Below are 16,858 nucleotides of genomic sequence, written 5' to 3' on the forward strand. Positions count from 1 at the left end.
ACCCGCTGCTTTTTTTTCTACATAGTTTGTTAGTCATAAAAAGATGCTAATTATCGAGGTCTCCCAAATTTATGGAAGACTTCAAATTATTTTGTTGATATGTCAGTCTAAACTCACAATAGGAATTTTTCCTGAAAACGCCACAATCCGAAAGTAAACAAATCAATGATTTCTCCATACACAAACTGTTTACATAGAAACGATTAGTATAAACAATTTGTTATGGCCAAAATATTAGCTTAAAAATAAAACTATTCGGCGCCAACAACGTTATCTAGCATAGAGTATAACAATTAGTGGAAATGTGTGAAAATCATAGGCTCTAATAACATGTGGTCATCGAAATGTGTCCAAGTATTTCTCACTCACAAGTTTAAGAGTTAGCCTTAAAGATGTACTAAATGTCTGGGGTGCTCACAATTGGTTAATATTTGACCTACAAATTGTGTAGGCTGAAAATATAACAAACTATTTGTGGATCGTTTCGAGCAATTGAAGTAAAAGAGAAATTAGCCAATAAATTGAAGTTGCCTACGCAATTTGGATCGTCAAATTAATGGTCTGCAAAACTACTTGTTTATTTACTTTTATTTTCGTTTTGTTGTTGTTTTTTTTTTGTGTTGATCCTACGCGCTCTGAAATTGCAAGTTGTTGCTAAGCAAGTGCGTTAAACAAACTCTGTTGAGCCATTTGCCATTAGCCAATGAAGTGAAAGTGCGTAAACACATCACCAGGTGATCACCTGGCGAGCAGATGTCATTCAACAAATGCAAAAACCACTAACGTGATGCTATTGCAAATCAATGGGAAACATATTTTTGTCACTTAACCCAATATGTTTAATCAAATCACAAAAATAATAATATATAAATAATATATAATATATATATATACAAAATATATAATATATACACAAATTAATTAACGACAGCACATTAATAATTTAGGTATTATTATGTTTAGTATTCAACTAAAACATTAATCTTTAAATAAAATCATTTGTGCCGGGAGGAAATGTATGTAACCGGTAGAACGAGGCATCTGCGACCCTATAAAGTATATATATTCTTGATCAGCGTCAACAGCCGAGACGATCTAGCCATGTCCGTATGAAACACTGGATCTCAGAGACTATAAGAGATAGAGCTATAATTTTCAAATAATTCATAACACTGAACAATTATGTATATGTATATTTACAAATCAAATACCTTTTTCCCAACTATTCACAGTTAACATTGACTGAATAATTCAATAGTCACACCCACGACAACTTATTGAGTTGTTGCTCTTCTGCAGGTAATGCAACAGACCCCGAAAAGCCATCGAAGTCATCGCCATTGACCTTAAGAGCAATCGAAGCACGATGACGCACCCGGCAATAAACCCAACAACAACAACAACAACAAAGAAAAGAAACAAGAGAAGAAGAAGAAAAAAAAAACAACACTACAAACTACAAACAACAAACGACGACGTCATTTGCATAATGGAAATGAGTAAAGTCCATAAATAATACTTTTTTTGGTTTGTTTGGAACGTGTCCAAGTTGTGCATCTGCTTCTTGTTGTTAATTCACAAGTTTTGCCGTTAGTAATGGCAGAAAGAGATAGACAATTCAATAGAGTAGATCAAGTTGATTTAGTTTTTGAAACTCAGCCAGTTAGTCAGTCGGTTAGCCAGTTTTCAGAGTTCAACAAACCATCAAGCAGTTAGTTAGTTGTTTTGTTTATTTTCATATTTGCATATTTAAGACATGTGCTAAAAGAAATTTTTGTAAAATCTTGTGGAACTTTTGTTTTCAAAAGTGTGAATAGTGGGAATTTCTTGTAGCCGACGGGATTTTGAATACACTATGGTGTAGAAAAGAATGAAATATGAGAAATACGATTTATAATGAATGATCTTCTGTAGGTTTTTTTTTCTAATTGATATGTTAGTTGAAATTTAAACATAATAACCAAATTAATAACCTTAAGTTTGCTAAATATCTTATCATATATTTGAAATAATCTTTTAAAAAGATTAATAAAGATCTACTGTCGAATGTAGATTGCTTTATTTAACAAGTTGTTCGTTGAAGTTTCAACATTATAATCAAATTAATTTGGATTAAGTTTACTGAATATCTTTTAAAATATATTAAATAATCTTCTAAAAAGATGAATGAAGATCTACTATCGAGTGTAGGTTGCTTTATTCAGCAAGTTGTTTGTTAAAGTTTCAACATAATAATCAAATTAATTTAGCTTAAGTTTGCTAAATATCTTTTCAAATGAAATAACATAAATTCCATAATGTAAAAGAGTATATTTAAGTCTAGAGGCAAATTTGATGAATTTTTAATTTATACCAACTTTTGTTTGTCTTTCTCCTCGCTGATCTTGTTTGCATGTTGTGAATTTCGCTTCGCGTGAAAGACATAAGCAAAAAAAAATCCAAATGCTAAGAGTGCTTGACTAACGGATACTCTACATTTAATTGACGCTGAGTTTCATTAGATTGTCACAATTACATGTGCACTATATATCATAATCAAGCGACTTAACACTTTGCTGGCTTCAAATTATTACAAATTGTTGAGGAAATTAGGGAAGCGTTGCGATGATAACCTCATGCTTATAAGACCGTGAAATACGACGTCCACAAATGTTCATCTTGCTGTTGGAAGTCAACAAACCGAAGCAACTTCCCCATTAAATGCCAGAATTGAAGCACAAAGATCTTTACATGTATGTTCAGAATTTTGTCTTCCTAACGTGACAAACTGAATACAATACTAAAAGTAATTGCTTTCCTCAGTGACATTCGTGTGGCGTTTAATCGATGCGTTATACTCGATGCAAGTGCCGGTAAATGTCAATTTATTTTACACAAAACATCAGTTAAATGTTTGAAAAGTACGAGTATAGCTTTATGACAAGTCGAAAATGTGTGAAAAGTTAAAGCTTGTGACAAGGATTGATGTGATTTCGCACCAAACAAGCGAACACTTATATATTCAACAAATTAAAAAAAAAGAGAAAAAAATAATTTAAATACTATATCGTTTATGACAAGTTTGTAGACATATCACCATAACAATTAAACTTTTCATAACATATTGATCAGGGTAAATTATTCCATAATTGAGAAGCGAACTTAAGAAGCAATCGAGCTGAACGAAACCTTAGCTTAAACGAACCGGAACTGAAAAGTTTGAGACAAGAAAGACACTCGAAATTCAAAATGAACTAATGGGAAATATTGCGTATGATCTGATTATGGTAAAGGGTAAATGCCAAGGGTTTGACCGACCTGAACTATCGGTAATCATACATAGCTTATCAGGGTTGAGTTGGGTTGAGTGTTCTCAACAGTCAGCACGCTTTATAGAGGCACTTCAACATGGCAACAAACTTGCCCACATTGTGTGTCGCACACTAAATACATTTCAAGTACCCGATAGATGAATGCACTTGAGGCAATTGTGATACTCCTACTACTATCTGGTTCTGGGAGTCTCCGGGTCTCGGGTCTTTTTACCGATTATGCCAGCTGCTCGAACTGGGTCGCTTGATTGCGCTGAGGATGAAAGAGTGAGAGAATGCGAGAATGATGCGGGGTTGAGGAAGATTTCTACACGGGTATTCTACTCGTAGTATTTCCGCTCAACTCAATTGAGTTGAGAATGGAATGGAATGGAGAGGCGGTGGCAGTGGCGGTGGCCATAGCAAGTGATAAACAACTAGATAATCCGGGCATGTGTTGTGGTGGATCTGATTAACATACAATACACTTAAACGAGCATTAAATTCAATTTGCATGTGGAACAAATTGAGTAAACATGGCAACGAAATGCCAGTTGGCCATGTTTGCATCATTTCAATGTTATCTCTTCTTCGTTTTTTCTCTTTTTTGATACGCTCCTTGAATTTTGCCCATTGTCAGCTTGTGTAGTTGTCGTCATCACTCATAAATGCCTCTTGAAATTGTGGCATTAGAGCTGCTTAGCGGGTGCCAATGTTACTGCCATTAAATACTCTCAACTGTTTATTTGTGTTGTGTATGTGTGTGTGGCGGCATCTTTTCTTGTTGTTGCACGTTATATCACTTTGAACTACGCCCGTCTGTATTCTGTGACCAGACATCTCTCTGACATCATTTGGACAATAACCAACCACAACTAACTGCCTTGGCCCATTTCATTGTTTATAGTATTGTTGCAGGCACACATCAACTTCATTAAGATACGCCGCATTTGATAATGAGAAGGCGCGTTGCCCCAAACAATGCTCGCAAATTGCCAACAGATTCAAATTTCCACGTTGTCTTTCAACTTCATCTCTTCCATCTTAATCTCCATTACAGCGGCGCCTTTTTTATTAGACCACAAAGAGACAACCGCTATTACTGCCACAATATATTTTGACAAGGATAAGGATTTAGAAGACAAGAAATAATATTACAAATAAAGTCTGAAGTTTATCCCTGATTAGCTTTCCTAAGCCTTTAGATACCGCATCTCTTTTTAAGCCCTCTGACAGAAACTCATTTCTATGAAATCTTATAAATGCCTCAGCAAACTCATCTTCATTGAGAAGAGCTTTGCTTCGATCAGATCAAGGTTTTGGAATGCTATTTTCGTGAATCACTTCACGAGAATCAATTTGCTTTTAAAATTTCGAAATTTCCAATGCGGTTTAATTGCCGCTCTCGTTTTTGTAAATTTAGAATCAAGTTCAAATGAATGAATGAACCAGCCATCTGGTTATTTTCGGTTCAATTGAGCGCATTTGTTTGTGCTACCTTGCTTTTGTTATTTTACAATTGACAACATAGTTATCGCCACATCTGTTGTTGCTAATGACACCGTGGAAATTGGGTTGCGAAAACTTTGTTCAATTACTTTTAGCACGCAGTTTGCAGAGAGTTTCAAAACAATGTGTGAAAACCTTAGAAAACAAATACTGAACATCAAAGAAATACTCATTATACAAACTTTGTTAGAGAATCATTTAAAATTATTGTCTTGTTTTGGCCAACACTTAAAAAAAATAATGCATACATGATTATCTTATTTAGTTCCAACGTCAATAAAATTCATTGTTTTCGCTAGCGTGCTAGCATCAAAGACCATGACCATGACCTCTGTTTTCCGACTGGATTCTACTAAACTAATGGCTGGCATTTAATAATTTAAATAATATATGTTTTTTAATGTGTAAAGTGCATAACTTAGAAAATATATTCGTGATGCAAATTCCGAGTGCCGAAAAATGTATTGCGATCATAAAATTTGGAATATAAAGAACAGTGAGAAATGAATTCTATATTTAGATGTACTTTGCGAACCACCTAAGAACTTTCATCATGTATTGGTTTCTATCTGCAGCGTGGAATCTTTCGCTATTCTTTTTCTGCTTGAGCAACAAACTCATTGAGGTCTAAAAATAAGAACAAAGTACATAGATAGATACATATTTGATGGGATGCTTTTTGTGTTTATCGAAATGAGAATAATTGACCGTCATATACATAGTTTTACTTTCATTGAGATTCTTAGAGACAAAAGCCATCAAAAACAAAAATAAAAACGTGCTTCCACGTTACGAGGGATTTATCGAGGCGGAAATCGATATGCAACAAAGCAAATTATGAACGGTAAGGCGGCAAATGCTGTTGGCAAAATGAAAAGTAAAAGTCAAATAGAGCGCAACAAATGCAAAAAGTGGCTAGACAAGCCAAAGCAGCAGACAACAACAACAACAACAACAACTGTAACTACATATATAGATAACTACAATGCTACCAATACACACACACACGTGAGATGTAGAAACGTAAAGCTTGTAAACCGGCTGTAGAAACAATAACAACAGCAAGTCTCCAAATGTGGGGGAGACTTCAGGGAGCGCCGAAGCTTTTATGCCCTTGCAAAACGTTCGGTAAACAATGAGAAACGAAATTAAAATTTGGAATAGCATTGAGATAGAGCAAGAGAGAGATATCTATATATGTGTATAAAAAGAGGCTGAAAAGAACAGACCAAATTATACATGTGCATATATACAAACTTATATATGAGTAGAAATCGACTAAAGAACACCTCGACGTGATATGAATTGATTTCCCTATTTATCGCCGTATCGCTTAGATCTTAAACTCAGTTATAAATAAATTAAATATTCGAATACATTTAAAGTAACGCTTTAAAGAATTCCCACAAGGCCAACATTTCTTTAAATAAATACGAAAAACAAAACGAATATGGTAAATTCATTGAATGCATATTTGAGTTATCAACCGTTTCTGTTTCTGTGGCAACAACACCCGCCCGGTTGACCCAGTTGATTGGCTCACTTATTCCAACTTGTATACAGTTCGTAACAAACAAATTAAATTAAAAAAAGCGAAATGCAAAAAAATAAACACACACTTTAAAAACTTATCTCCGCATTTCATTGAAATCGAAAATCTGATAAAAAGAAAAAAAGAAAGAAAAACAGCAAAATGCTGCGTCATAATTTACTTTCTCTCGCGTCATCTGCACAGTAGTTATGCAGTAACGATTACATTTGAGAGTTTTACCACAGCAACATCTGCGTGTAACAATCTCATAATGCCCTTTTCAAATGCAGTGTACGACGAGATGACAACAAAGACAGCAACGAGCAACGAGCAACACACTTTGACTACTTATTCAAGCCAACAGCTGAAACTGAGAGCGACGGCCAGAAAATGTCAGCTTCAAGATAGACGGGCAAAGAAAAAACAACAACAACAACAACAACAAAATGACATGTGCACGTGAGAAACAAACGCTTCAAGTCAACAACAACAACTTGCTAAATTTCATGACTGTGCCAAAAAAAACAAAAAAATACAAATAAAACAAGAAATCGCAACATGAAATCGACTATCAACTACTCTTTATTTATTTAAAGGCAATTTGCAATTTGAAGTTATTAACTTTAAATATTAAAATAGTCATCAAAGTAGCCAATTGATTAAATTACTTGTAAAAGCTTTTTAATCCCTGCAAATTGATTGCATTAGTTGTAAATTTAGTTCATTTTGTGTAGTTGAACTTAACTTCAATTGTCCCAATGAATCAAGGCCTTGATTTTCGCTTCGTTAGTTCAGCGTTCGTTGGTATTGGTATAAAAAAAGCCAGATAAGAAATCGCAAAATAAACTTGACTACTATTCAAAGATAATAATCATTTTCTTTATTTTTAAAAACTAATGGCAACCAATAGGAAATTGATTACATTATTTGTGAAAATCTTTCAAGCCCTGCATTTGGGAATATTATTTTTAAAAGCCAGCCCTATTTAATCCAAGGATTAAGTTCGCCCTTTGTTATTGCACACACAAAAAACCGCAATACAAACTCGAACTTATGATCCATTCCAACATAATTAGCATTTTTATATTAAGTCGCTGTAAGTAAATGCAATCAAATTGGTTTCCAATAGAAATGGATTACATTAGTTGCAAATGCCTTTCAACCCTGCAATTCATTGTATTATTTTTAAAAACCAGCCCTGTTAAGAGCTTAAGTTTAATTGTCCTTATGAACCAGGTCATTGGTTCTCGCTTCGATAGTTTTTTCGGTTGTTGGTTGAAGGCTTAAGTCAACCCGTTGTTAATGAACAGATAAGAAAGCGCTACACAAATTCAACTACTTACTACTCCTTATCTATTCAAACACAATTACCATTTTTATATTGTTAGTATTTTCATTTCTAAAAGCCAACCCTGGTTTGAACTAGTTTGCGCAGTTCACATTAAGTTCAATTGTCCAATGAACCACGGCCTTGGTTCTCGCTTCGCTAGTTCCTTCTTTCTTTCGTTAGTTCGCCATAACAAAAACAAAAACAATAACTGAAGGCTTAATGTTAATGTTATTGCACAATAGTCGCAGCATTCAATGGCAGCTTAGTATTTTACTGCCGGCTTGTTGCTAATGATACCGTGGAAAATGGGTTGAAAAGAAGAAAATTTTGTAAAAATAATGTGCGAAAAGCAAATACTCGTAGATCAACATTATTGTTGAGCCCAGCTTTTGTCGTTTTGTTGTTCGAATTTTATTGCAAGAAATGGGAACAAATCTAATAATAATAAAGAAACCGGCAATCGAATGCATGTATTAGAATAGAGGCCAGTCACTTTCGAGTCTTACATAGCTTTGCGTCAAACAGCAGCACGTACAATATGTATGCCGCCGGCGAGTTAAAACCCTTCCCACTGTCCCCCCTTCCCTCCCCTCGGATCACGACAAAATAGCCACATGGGGCAAGAAGTTGGAAATCTTATATGTGCGTGCCGTCGCGGCCAGTTCAATCGGCATTAATGCAATTCGTTCTCGGTCTTGGCTTCTGTCTGTGCCACCACCTAATTTAAGTGTTGTTCGAATTGCATTCCATGGCGACGCTCGAGACCTCCTCACTCGTTGCTTTAGCTGCTTTCCCCTGCTGTTTAACAACTGAGTGGAGTGTGAGACATCAGCGGGGGCTTGAATTATATTATTATGCCAGCTATACGCATGTTGGAAGGGTATTGTGACCAACCGAATTAGTAACAAAGGCAGAAAGAAGTATCCACATATATCTTGATCAGTGTCAACCTACACAGAAAAATGAATACTTGTTAAAATCAAATATTTTCGACACGAGTTTAATGTGGATTTAAAAAAAAATACTATGTGGAATTTGGTAATACAAAATTCTAGTATTCTTATACTCAAGAAAATCCAATGGATTTAAAAAAATATTATGTGATATGATATAAGAAAGTCAGAAAGAAGTATCCACATATATCTACACAGAAAAAAGAATACTTGTTAAAATCAAGTATTTTCGACACGAGATTAATGTGGATTTAAAAAAAAAAAAAACTTTTTGGTAATTTGGTAATAGTAAATTCTAGTATTCTTATACTATACTTAAGATACTATGCGGTATTTTGGTAATAAAAATTCTAGTATTAAGAAAATCCAGTCGAGTTAAAAGAATACTATGTTGTATTTTGGTAATACAAAATTCTAGTATTTTTATACTTAAGAAAATCCAGTATAATCCAGATATTGACACACCTTAACTTGATTTGACGTTTTTATCCTGGATAAGTTTTTTTTCTGTGTAGAATGCAGAAGATCAATTTTCCATTATAACACTAATCACAAAACATAATTTGGAACGTAAGTTTAAAGCTTCAACACTATTATTATCATTTCAAAATGGGTAGCAGGTATTTCTCAGTCGATTTTAGGCTTGTTTGTTGTTATTTTGTTTATCAAACACACTCCATTTCCCATTCCCAATTTAAGCGTGTGCCGTTTGCCTAATTTCTATTTGTGTTGTTGTATTGCTAGCAATTTGCTTTAATTAGACACGTCAAGTTTTAGGTAAAAGTAAGTGTAGAATAACCTGAAAAATAGGGTTTTTTTTTGAGGTTGTTGTTGATAGTGGTTCGCTTTTGTTGTCGTCTTGTTGTTAATTGATTAGCATTGCTAAGAGACTCGCCCTGATAACGCAAACATCTTGTTGACAATCCATTTGGAAATCAAATTAGAAACGGTACTCCTCAGAGACAAACGAATCAAATGGGAACTACTGCAGAAGAATCTCAGCAATAGAAAGTCGTAAAAAACAATTCTAAATATGTGTGTTTGTGTGTGTTGTGCATATAACGCAAAGTTCGAATAATTTATTGATTCATGTCATTGTATGTTCTGGATCTCTCACTTCTATGATTGAGTAGGCGTCAATAGAATTTTCTAAAAATATTTAATATCGATATTACGATGACGATGATGATCGCTGCCCCCATTGTTATTTTTAGTTGTGGGATATTTATGAACATATATTTGGCTTCTATTTTGTGTATACAGATGAAATGAAATATCATTTTTCATTGAATTTATTGAAATCGTATACATATTTACGTAGCACGTTTAGACATCAAGTAACAATCAACAAACAACAGACAGTAAGTATTACCACATAAGCTCAAGGCTATTGATAAGCAATTTCATAAATAACAAATAGAGTCAAAGCTTATCTCAATCTATTCGTAGCACATGTAACATCATGATGCCCCGACTTTTCAGCCATCGTTATCACGAGCGACACGCACAATACTTTTTTTATTAACTAATAATCTGTGTGGCACATTGTTGCATAAAACAATTACTAAGAAGATAATACGCATTGTATAACTATCAATAGCATTTAACAAAAAAAAGAGTGTGTTATCTAAAAGAAAAAGCTATAAATATATCCCTAATAAATGATGGTTGATTTGGTTCTATTTTTATTACTGTGAATACACCATAATAATATAAGAGATGCTTTTTATTTGGGGTATTAATGAGTCATTTGTTTTCAGCATTATTGTTTGAATTCTTGCGAGTATCTAAGCACAAATATAAACAGCGCAAAGTGCTTAAATAATTAGTCATAAAAATAGTGTTTTAACCAACAAATGTTCTGAAAAAGAACTCTTGACATTTTATATTTTTTCTAAAATCAGTTCAATTCTGAAATATTTTATTTGAACGGATTTTGTAGTGTACCTTGCAGTCTAATTAGAAGATTAATATTTTTGTTATTATTTCGTTACGCTGTCAGATAACTTATACTAGATTAGATGATAAGAAAGTGCGCTTTTTTTGGGCTTGTCTTTGTGCAGAATATACTTAGTTACTAGATAACGAAAACAGTTGTTTTTTTCTTTTCGGCTTTTTCGGCGTAACCGTATCAGGCCATTCTCAATGACCCACAACTTGTGCTAATTGCATTTGATGTTGCTCAATGAAAGTAACGAACCTTATCTCGGGTTTTACTATCAAATAATTTCCGTGTTATGTCAACAAATCATTACGCTCCCAGATCGAAAAGTGTGTTAAAGTTAAGACATATATCTCAACAAAAATTTAACGACAAATAAAAACCTAACGACTCTTAAGGCCAATGTTGTTAAGTGCCAGAACACATTAACATGTTCATGCGTATGCAAACTTTAAATTGTCAAGTTTCGCACAGAGCTGTTAAATTATGTTATTTAAGAGTGTAAACTATTAACACGCTTGAAAAACGCTCAACAAATAAATGTGTGTAACTTTGTTATACCAACCGAAAGTGTTGATAATGTATTTGATATGAGATTTCCACTATTGTCGTAATTGATAACGATTTACGATAGTTATTAATTGAAAAATGGCCGCAACTAACGATCAACGTTTTCTCCACTAACTGTTGGGCCACATTCGTGAAACTCTTCACGAAATTACAATAAAACCATTTGTCTGCAATGTCCGGCACAATTAGTCGTTGAATGCCGTTCGCCTCGTTTAATTGCCATAACAATTTAAAATGCAAATGTGAATTGTCTACCAATCACAGACTACAAATATTACGTATACGTAGCACGTAGCTGCATTGCAACGACGAATGCAGTCGACAATTCAAATTAGAGAGTACACTTCTTGCATTTAAGCCAAGAATTCGAAAAGGATTGGCAAGACGGAATTGTCACGAGAGTCAAGAAAAGAAAACCATACCTTAAATAAAGCTTTGGCTTTGGTTATAGCTTCGATTAAGCCATCTGATTAATTAGTTAACAAAACGTATACTTTCCTTAATTCGTATTTAATTGCTTTGCTTCAAATTTCTCGAATTTCCCATGCATCACACGTAGATTAGACACTTGCCCTTTCACTTTAAAATCTTTCGGGGCATGATGTCTACCTTGACTATGACCATTAGGTTTAAACTTGGCTGCATGACGTTAAATGCTAATGAATTTGATAGTTGTAATCGTCTGAAGCCCAAGCCACGTCTCTGTGTTGAACCAGTTGAACTCATTTCGTTTCTCTAGAGCACACCAAATACCCATTATGCGACTAATAATAAATAATGAAAATAATTACAAGTCAAATTGTATAACGAAGCAAACGCGCGAGACTTAAGGTCAAGCAATTTTTCATGCAACACCTTGAGAAGCGGCTACCACAACCAACATGTGTATAATGTATGTACACTGTGAGAAAACAAACCTACTCAAAAAGAAGCCTTAGGGAAATATTAAATTGAACATAAATCCATTGCCTATTAAGCTTAAGCCCTCAAGTTTATCAAAAAGGTTATCTTTAGTACATTAGGAGATACAAACCAAAAGATAACTATTACAAAATAAACTTTAATTTACATCAACCCATTGCTCAAGTTACAAAATTGAATTTTGGATTTTGAAATAAATATAATCCTATACAAATATCGCTATTTAATAGATAATAGATTGTTACTAATAAAAAAACTATTTAAATTTACCAAATTTCGAAAATTCTTTTAAAAACAAGTCAAAAACTGATCTTTAAAATTTAGAACATTGTCTTAGATTACATTTTATTTTAATTTATATCTTAAGTTACAACATTGAATATTTGAATTCAGGAAACTTCAATAAAAATAAATAAATATGATCCTATACAAATAACCCAATATAAATAATAAGCTAAAAAAATTATATAAATATAAGCTCAAAATTAAGTAATAAGTAATAGATAATAAAAAGTGAAGATAAAAAATAAATGAAACTATCTAAATTTACCAAACTTCGAAAATTCTATTAAAACAAGTCAAAATTCTGATCTTTAAAAGTTAAGAACTTGTCCTAGATTACATTTCATTTTAATTTATAACTAAACGCATTCACTCATATCAAAAGTAGTAAACTTTTTCTCTCTGTGTATGGATACAAAACACACCTCGCAATGGGCAGTGGCAACAACTGATTTCAGCAATGCGGGTTTTATGTGCGTGGGCGGGGGGCAATTGGGGGGATCTCTCTTTTGTGAAGGAAACCGGTTGTCCACTCCTCGGATCGGCCTGTCGTCGAGCCGACCACAAAAAGCACTCACACACACACACACACACACCTCAGTGGCGAGTGATTTGTAATGAGTATGTATAATTGAAGTTGCCCCAAAGCAGCCATACACATTATACATTATACTATTATACTATACTATATGCGACTACTTTTATGACCCGCTCTGCCTTTCAAGAATATGCCGGTGGGTGCGCAATAATAACAAAAAACAAAGCAACAGCTAGAGCGGGAACTATGCCGAAGTCATTTTAATTGAGCGAAAAATAATATTGGTTCTCTATATATAGTACAAATCCACATATACATACATACACATATATTTCCAGCTTTGCTTTCGAGTTGCACTGCGTGTTTATGGCGCATATACGAACGCGGAGGCGTGGGGAAATCGGAGGCAGAGGGAAGGGAGCAGGTGGCACGCGGCAAGCGTCAAGCGGCATGCGACTTGGCACGCGATGAGACCCTAAAGTTAAGAATAACAAATAGGCCAAGAAAAGCAGGAAAATCCCATAAACATACTCACAACGCTTTGTCAAAATCCAAACACACTTTTCACTTCAGCGACACAATGTGGAAGGGTAAGGAAATCGAAAGTGCAATACAATGTTGAGCATTGTTAATTTAGAACAAATTCTCTACATAAGCAATACTCTCTAGCAAACTGAAGTTTGTAGAGTGGGTCTATAAAAACTGTACCACAAATAATTGGAAACAGATAATTAAAAAAAGTTCTACAAGTGACTTTTTAAGTAATTGAAAAGAAATGAGAAAAATACATTTCAATCAATATACAATATAAACTATAGGAAATATTCACTAACATCGCATAGATCAACAATTAGTCAACACAAAAAAAGTATAAGAATATGATATCACGAAAATTCAATCCTTATTGTATCGATGGCGTAGTCAAAAGCTTGACAAGTCAATGTCAACATCATTATCTATTATGATACGTTGCCGAAATTGTTAGAAGAGTGCAAAATAATGATGCAAAAGAGATGTTAATTTTATTTATTTAACAACCACACAAGACAACAACATATAGATACATATGTATAGGAATGTTTGTGCACACATAACAAAAACAATGCTATAAGAATGGCAATAACAAAGTGAAGAAGCAGTTTAATGCTGGCAGTGATCCAAGAAAGGAAAAGACACGCCAGCTCACATACGTGTAGTCAGCAAGTGTGTGTGTGTGAGTAATTCAGGCAGTCATCCAGTCAGTTATTCATTCAGTCAGTCAGTCAGCTAGTCAGTTTGTTGCCAGCAGTTCGTGCCCAGTCAGTCACAATGTGCGGCAAATAAATCACATTAAAAATTAAACAGAGCAGAGAAGCGAGCAGCGACAAGAACAACATAAAATAACAAAATGCAGGCAGAAGACACAAACACACCCACCCATACACACACACTCTCAAGCACACAATACATTCAGTTTGAGGTAAATTGAAGCGCAGCTTTGACAGGCAAATTGAACGAACTGTAAAGCTCAGCGTCGTTGTTATTGTTGTCGATTTGCTTTCGCTGTGTTCTTCCTCCCTCTTAACGAAAGTGAGACGACTTTGTTGTGATGCCCTATGTTATATGCTATACAAGCGCAATTTGCTTATGAAAGAGATGTTGTTGTTTGGTTTTGTATTCGTTGTTCGTACTTACATTGAGCTTCCAAATGATCATCTCCTCGAGTACAGTGTCCATGTTGCTGTGTGCTCCACTCAGTGCATAGTCCACGGGATTATCACATTTGCGCTTTTGCTGCTCTTCTTCGTGGCGTTGTTGCTGTTTGCTGCGTCGACGTAATGACAGCGATGACAATTGATGTTGTTGTTGTTGTGTTTGTTTTGCTGTTGTTGGTGTCGTATGATTGGTTGACTCGTCGAATATTTGCAGCAATTCCATGTCGCGTTTGCAACAACAACGACACACACGTGGCATTTCCGTAAGCTCGCTTACTTGTCCGCCACCTTCTCCTCCTCCTCCTCCGCCTGCTTCTTCGTTCTTTGTCTTTGTCATCGTCACCTTTGCTAATTGATCAGCATCTGTAGACATTTGTTGCAATTTCTGATTGCTGCTGTTGGCACTCATTTTATATTTGTTGTTGACTTTTGAAATTATTTGATTTACTTTTTATAGATTCTTCTTTCACTTGTGTGCACTCTTTCTCACTCGCACTCACTCACATTCACTCTGAATGACGACGGCGTGCTCTGCTTTCTTTATTTCTCTCTCGCTCTATCTTTTTTGATCGCGCGCGCTCTCACGATCGTTGTTGCCTTTCTTTTAGGCTTTTGTTTTGTTGTTCTGCTGGCGTAACGCGCTTTCGTTTTAACCACGACGACGAAGAATACCTAAAAAAAAAACGCACAAAATCGGGTGTAAAAAGACAATTCATATGCAAAAAGGCGACATTTTTGAAAGCAACAAAAAAAACAGAAGAATTCTGATAAGAGTGCGTGTGTGTGCTTCAGCCGGGACAAGTTTACGCTGCTTTAGTAGGCCAACGGCCGAAAGCTGAAGTCTTTACTTTTAAGTTTTCTGGGGTTTATTTAGGCCGTCGCACTCTTCTCGAGGACAGCTCAATTGGCTGCAACATAGCTTTTGGCAAAGCACAGGTCAAGTGGCATGTGGCAAGTATTGCAAGCACGCTTGCAACTGCAACACAATAACGACAACGCAAAACAATTGGCCTTTCTTCCCTATTTAAATAAACGACACACGAACACACACATACACCTAAATTTAACACGCACACGGGCGACAATCAAAATTGATGCAAGAATAGTAATAATAAAAAAAGAAATAAATAAAAATCACAACGCACACAAACATAAATTCAGCAGGCTAAATTGAAGGCAACAGAAATTTTCATTTCTTTACACAGCACGAATTTAATTTATTTCTTATTTCGCGGTATTTGTGGCTTGCTGAGCGACAGCGACACTAAATAGACTGCACGCGACGCGTTTAACTTTCATACTGAGAGGAAATCCAACTAGACTCAAATCAAAACCAAAAGTTCTCTCTCGCTCAACAATTTCTTGCTCTCGCAACCACATGTCAGTGTGAGAGGGAAAGAGCGTGCAAGAGAGCAAGTGCTTGCTGGTTGATTTGGAGAGAGCAACACAGCAAGTGGCTATAAAAATTTCACTGAAAATGCCGATTTAAAATTGCAGTCTATGCAAAATAAGTGCAAATCATGCAAAAAAGGAGGCAACGTGCCAAGTTTAATATGCTCCCCTTGCAACGCAATGCATGCAAAAAAAGTAGTAGTTTCGGTTTTTTTTTCAAACTCAACGAGTTGTGCATCGCTCAGCAAGCAAAAACAAAAATGTGTGTGTTTTGCGCTCTGTTTTTGTTGGACTCCGCTTTGATATTTATTTTCTTAGGCTCTGTGACTCGCTCGCTCTTTCTCTCGTTCGCTTACAAAGGGAACCGTTAGGACAAGGAGAAGGAGGACTACTAAATACTTGTGACAGGGTGTGTCTTTGAGTTTTTTGCTTAATAAAGAACAAGCAATTCGAATTCTAAAAGCTATTCATTTTACCGTTGTCTTGCAATTACTCACATTTTACGTGCATTTTTGTGTTCGTTATCGACGCCACCGCCTTAGCGGCGGCGTGCGAATAATTTACGTCGATACAACCGAAGTTGCTGTTTTATATGCTCCCTGGCAACGATTAAGTAATGATACACTTGACCTAACCACTAGAAAATAACAAAGTTATCGCGTTTAATATTAATAAAGATTCAAATACGTTTAATTGCTAACAACTACGAGAAAAAAGTTTGACTAGGTCGACATTGACGAATGGCAGTGTGAAGAAATGAAAAACAACAACACTAATATGTCAGAAGCAGTGTGACCATGCAGCGAGTATTGAAAAATATTATTTTTAATTGCCACCGGATCTCACTTCCTTCGGAATATACTGTTATATTTCCAAAAGGCGTATACAACGCCGCGTCGTTTAAAA

The 16,858-nt window shown here is 35.1% G+C and overlaps 1 protein-coding gene across 4 annotated transcripts in view; it reads right to left on the bottom strand.

Annotated features, from left to right (window-relative positions):
* LOC132787330 (uncharacterized) overlaps positions 1 to 16,714 on the bottom strand; it is a 31,222-nt gene extending 14,508 nt beyond the window's left edge. For 2 of the 4 annotated variants that reach the window (XM_060794317.1, XM_060794314.1), the window contains exons 1-2: positions 16,450 to 16,714; positions 14,541 to 15,232 (exon numbers count right to left, since the gene is read on the bottom strand). In XM_060794317.1, coding sequence (XP_060650300.1) covers positions 14,541 to 14,969 — 429 coding nt within the window. In that variant the 5' untranslated portion in view covers positions 14,970 to 15,232; positions 16,450 to 16,714. Of the gene's footprint in view, positions 1 to 14,540; positions 15,233 to 15,705; positions 15,845 to 16,449 lie in introns of those variants that run through there. The other 2 variants (XM_060794316.1, XM_060794315.1) reach the window with 2 other exon arrangements.
* Positions 16,715 to 16,858: the final 144 nt, after the last annotated feature.

This window comes from Drosophila nasuta, chromosome 2R (assembly GCF_023558535.2).
Source record: "Drosophila nasuta strain 15112-1781.00 chromosome 2R, ASM2355853v1, whole genome shotgun sequence".
Classification (NCBI taxonomy): domain Eukaryota; kingdom Metazoa; phylum Arthropoda; class Insecta; order Diptera; family Drosophilidae; genus Drosophila; species Drosophila nasuta.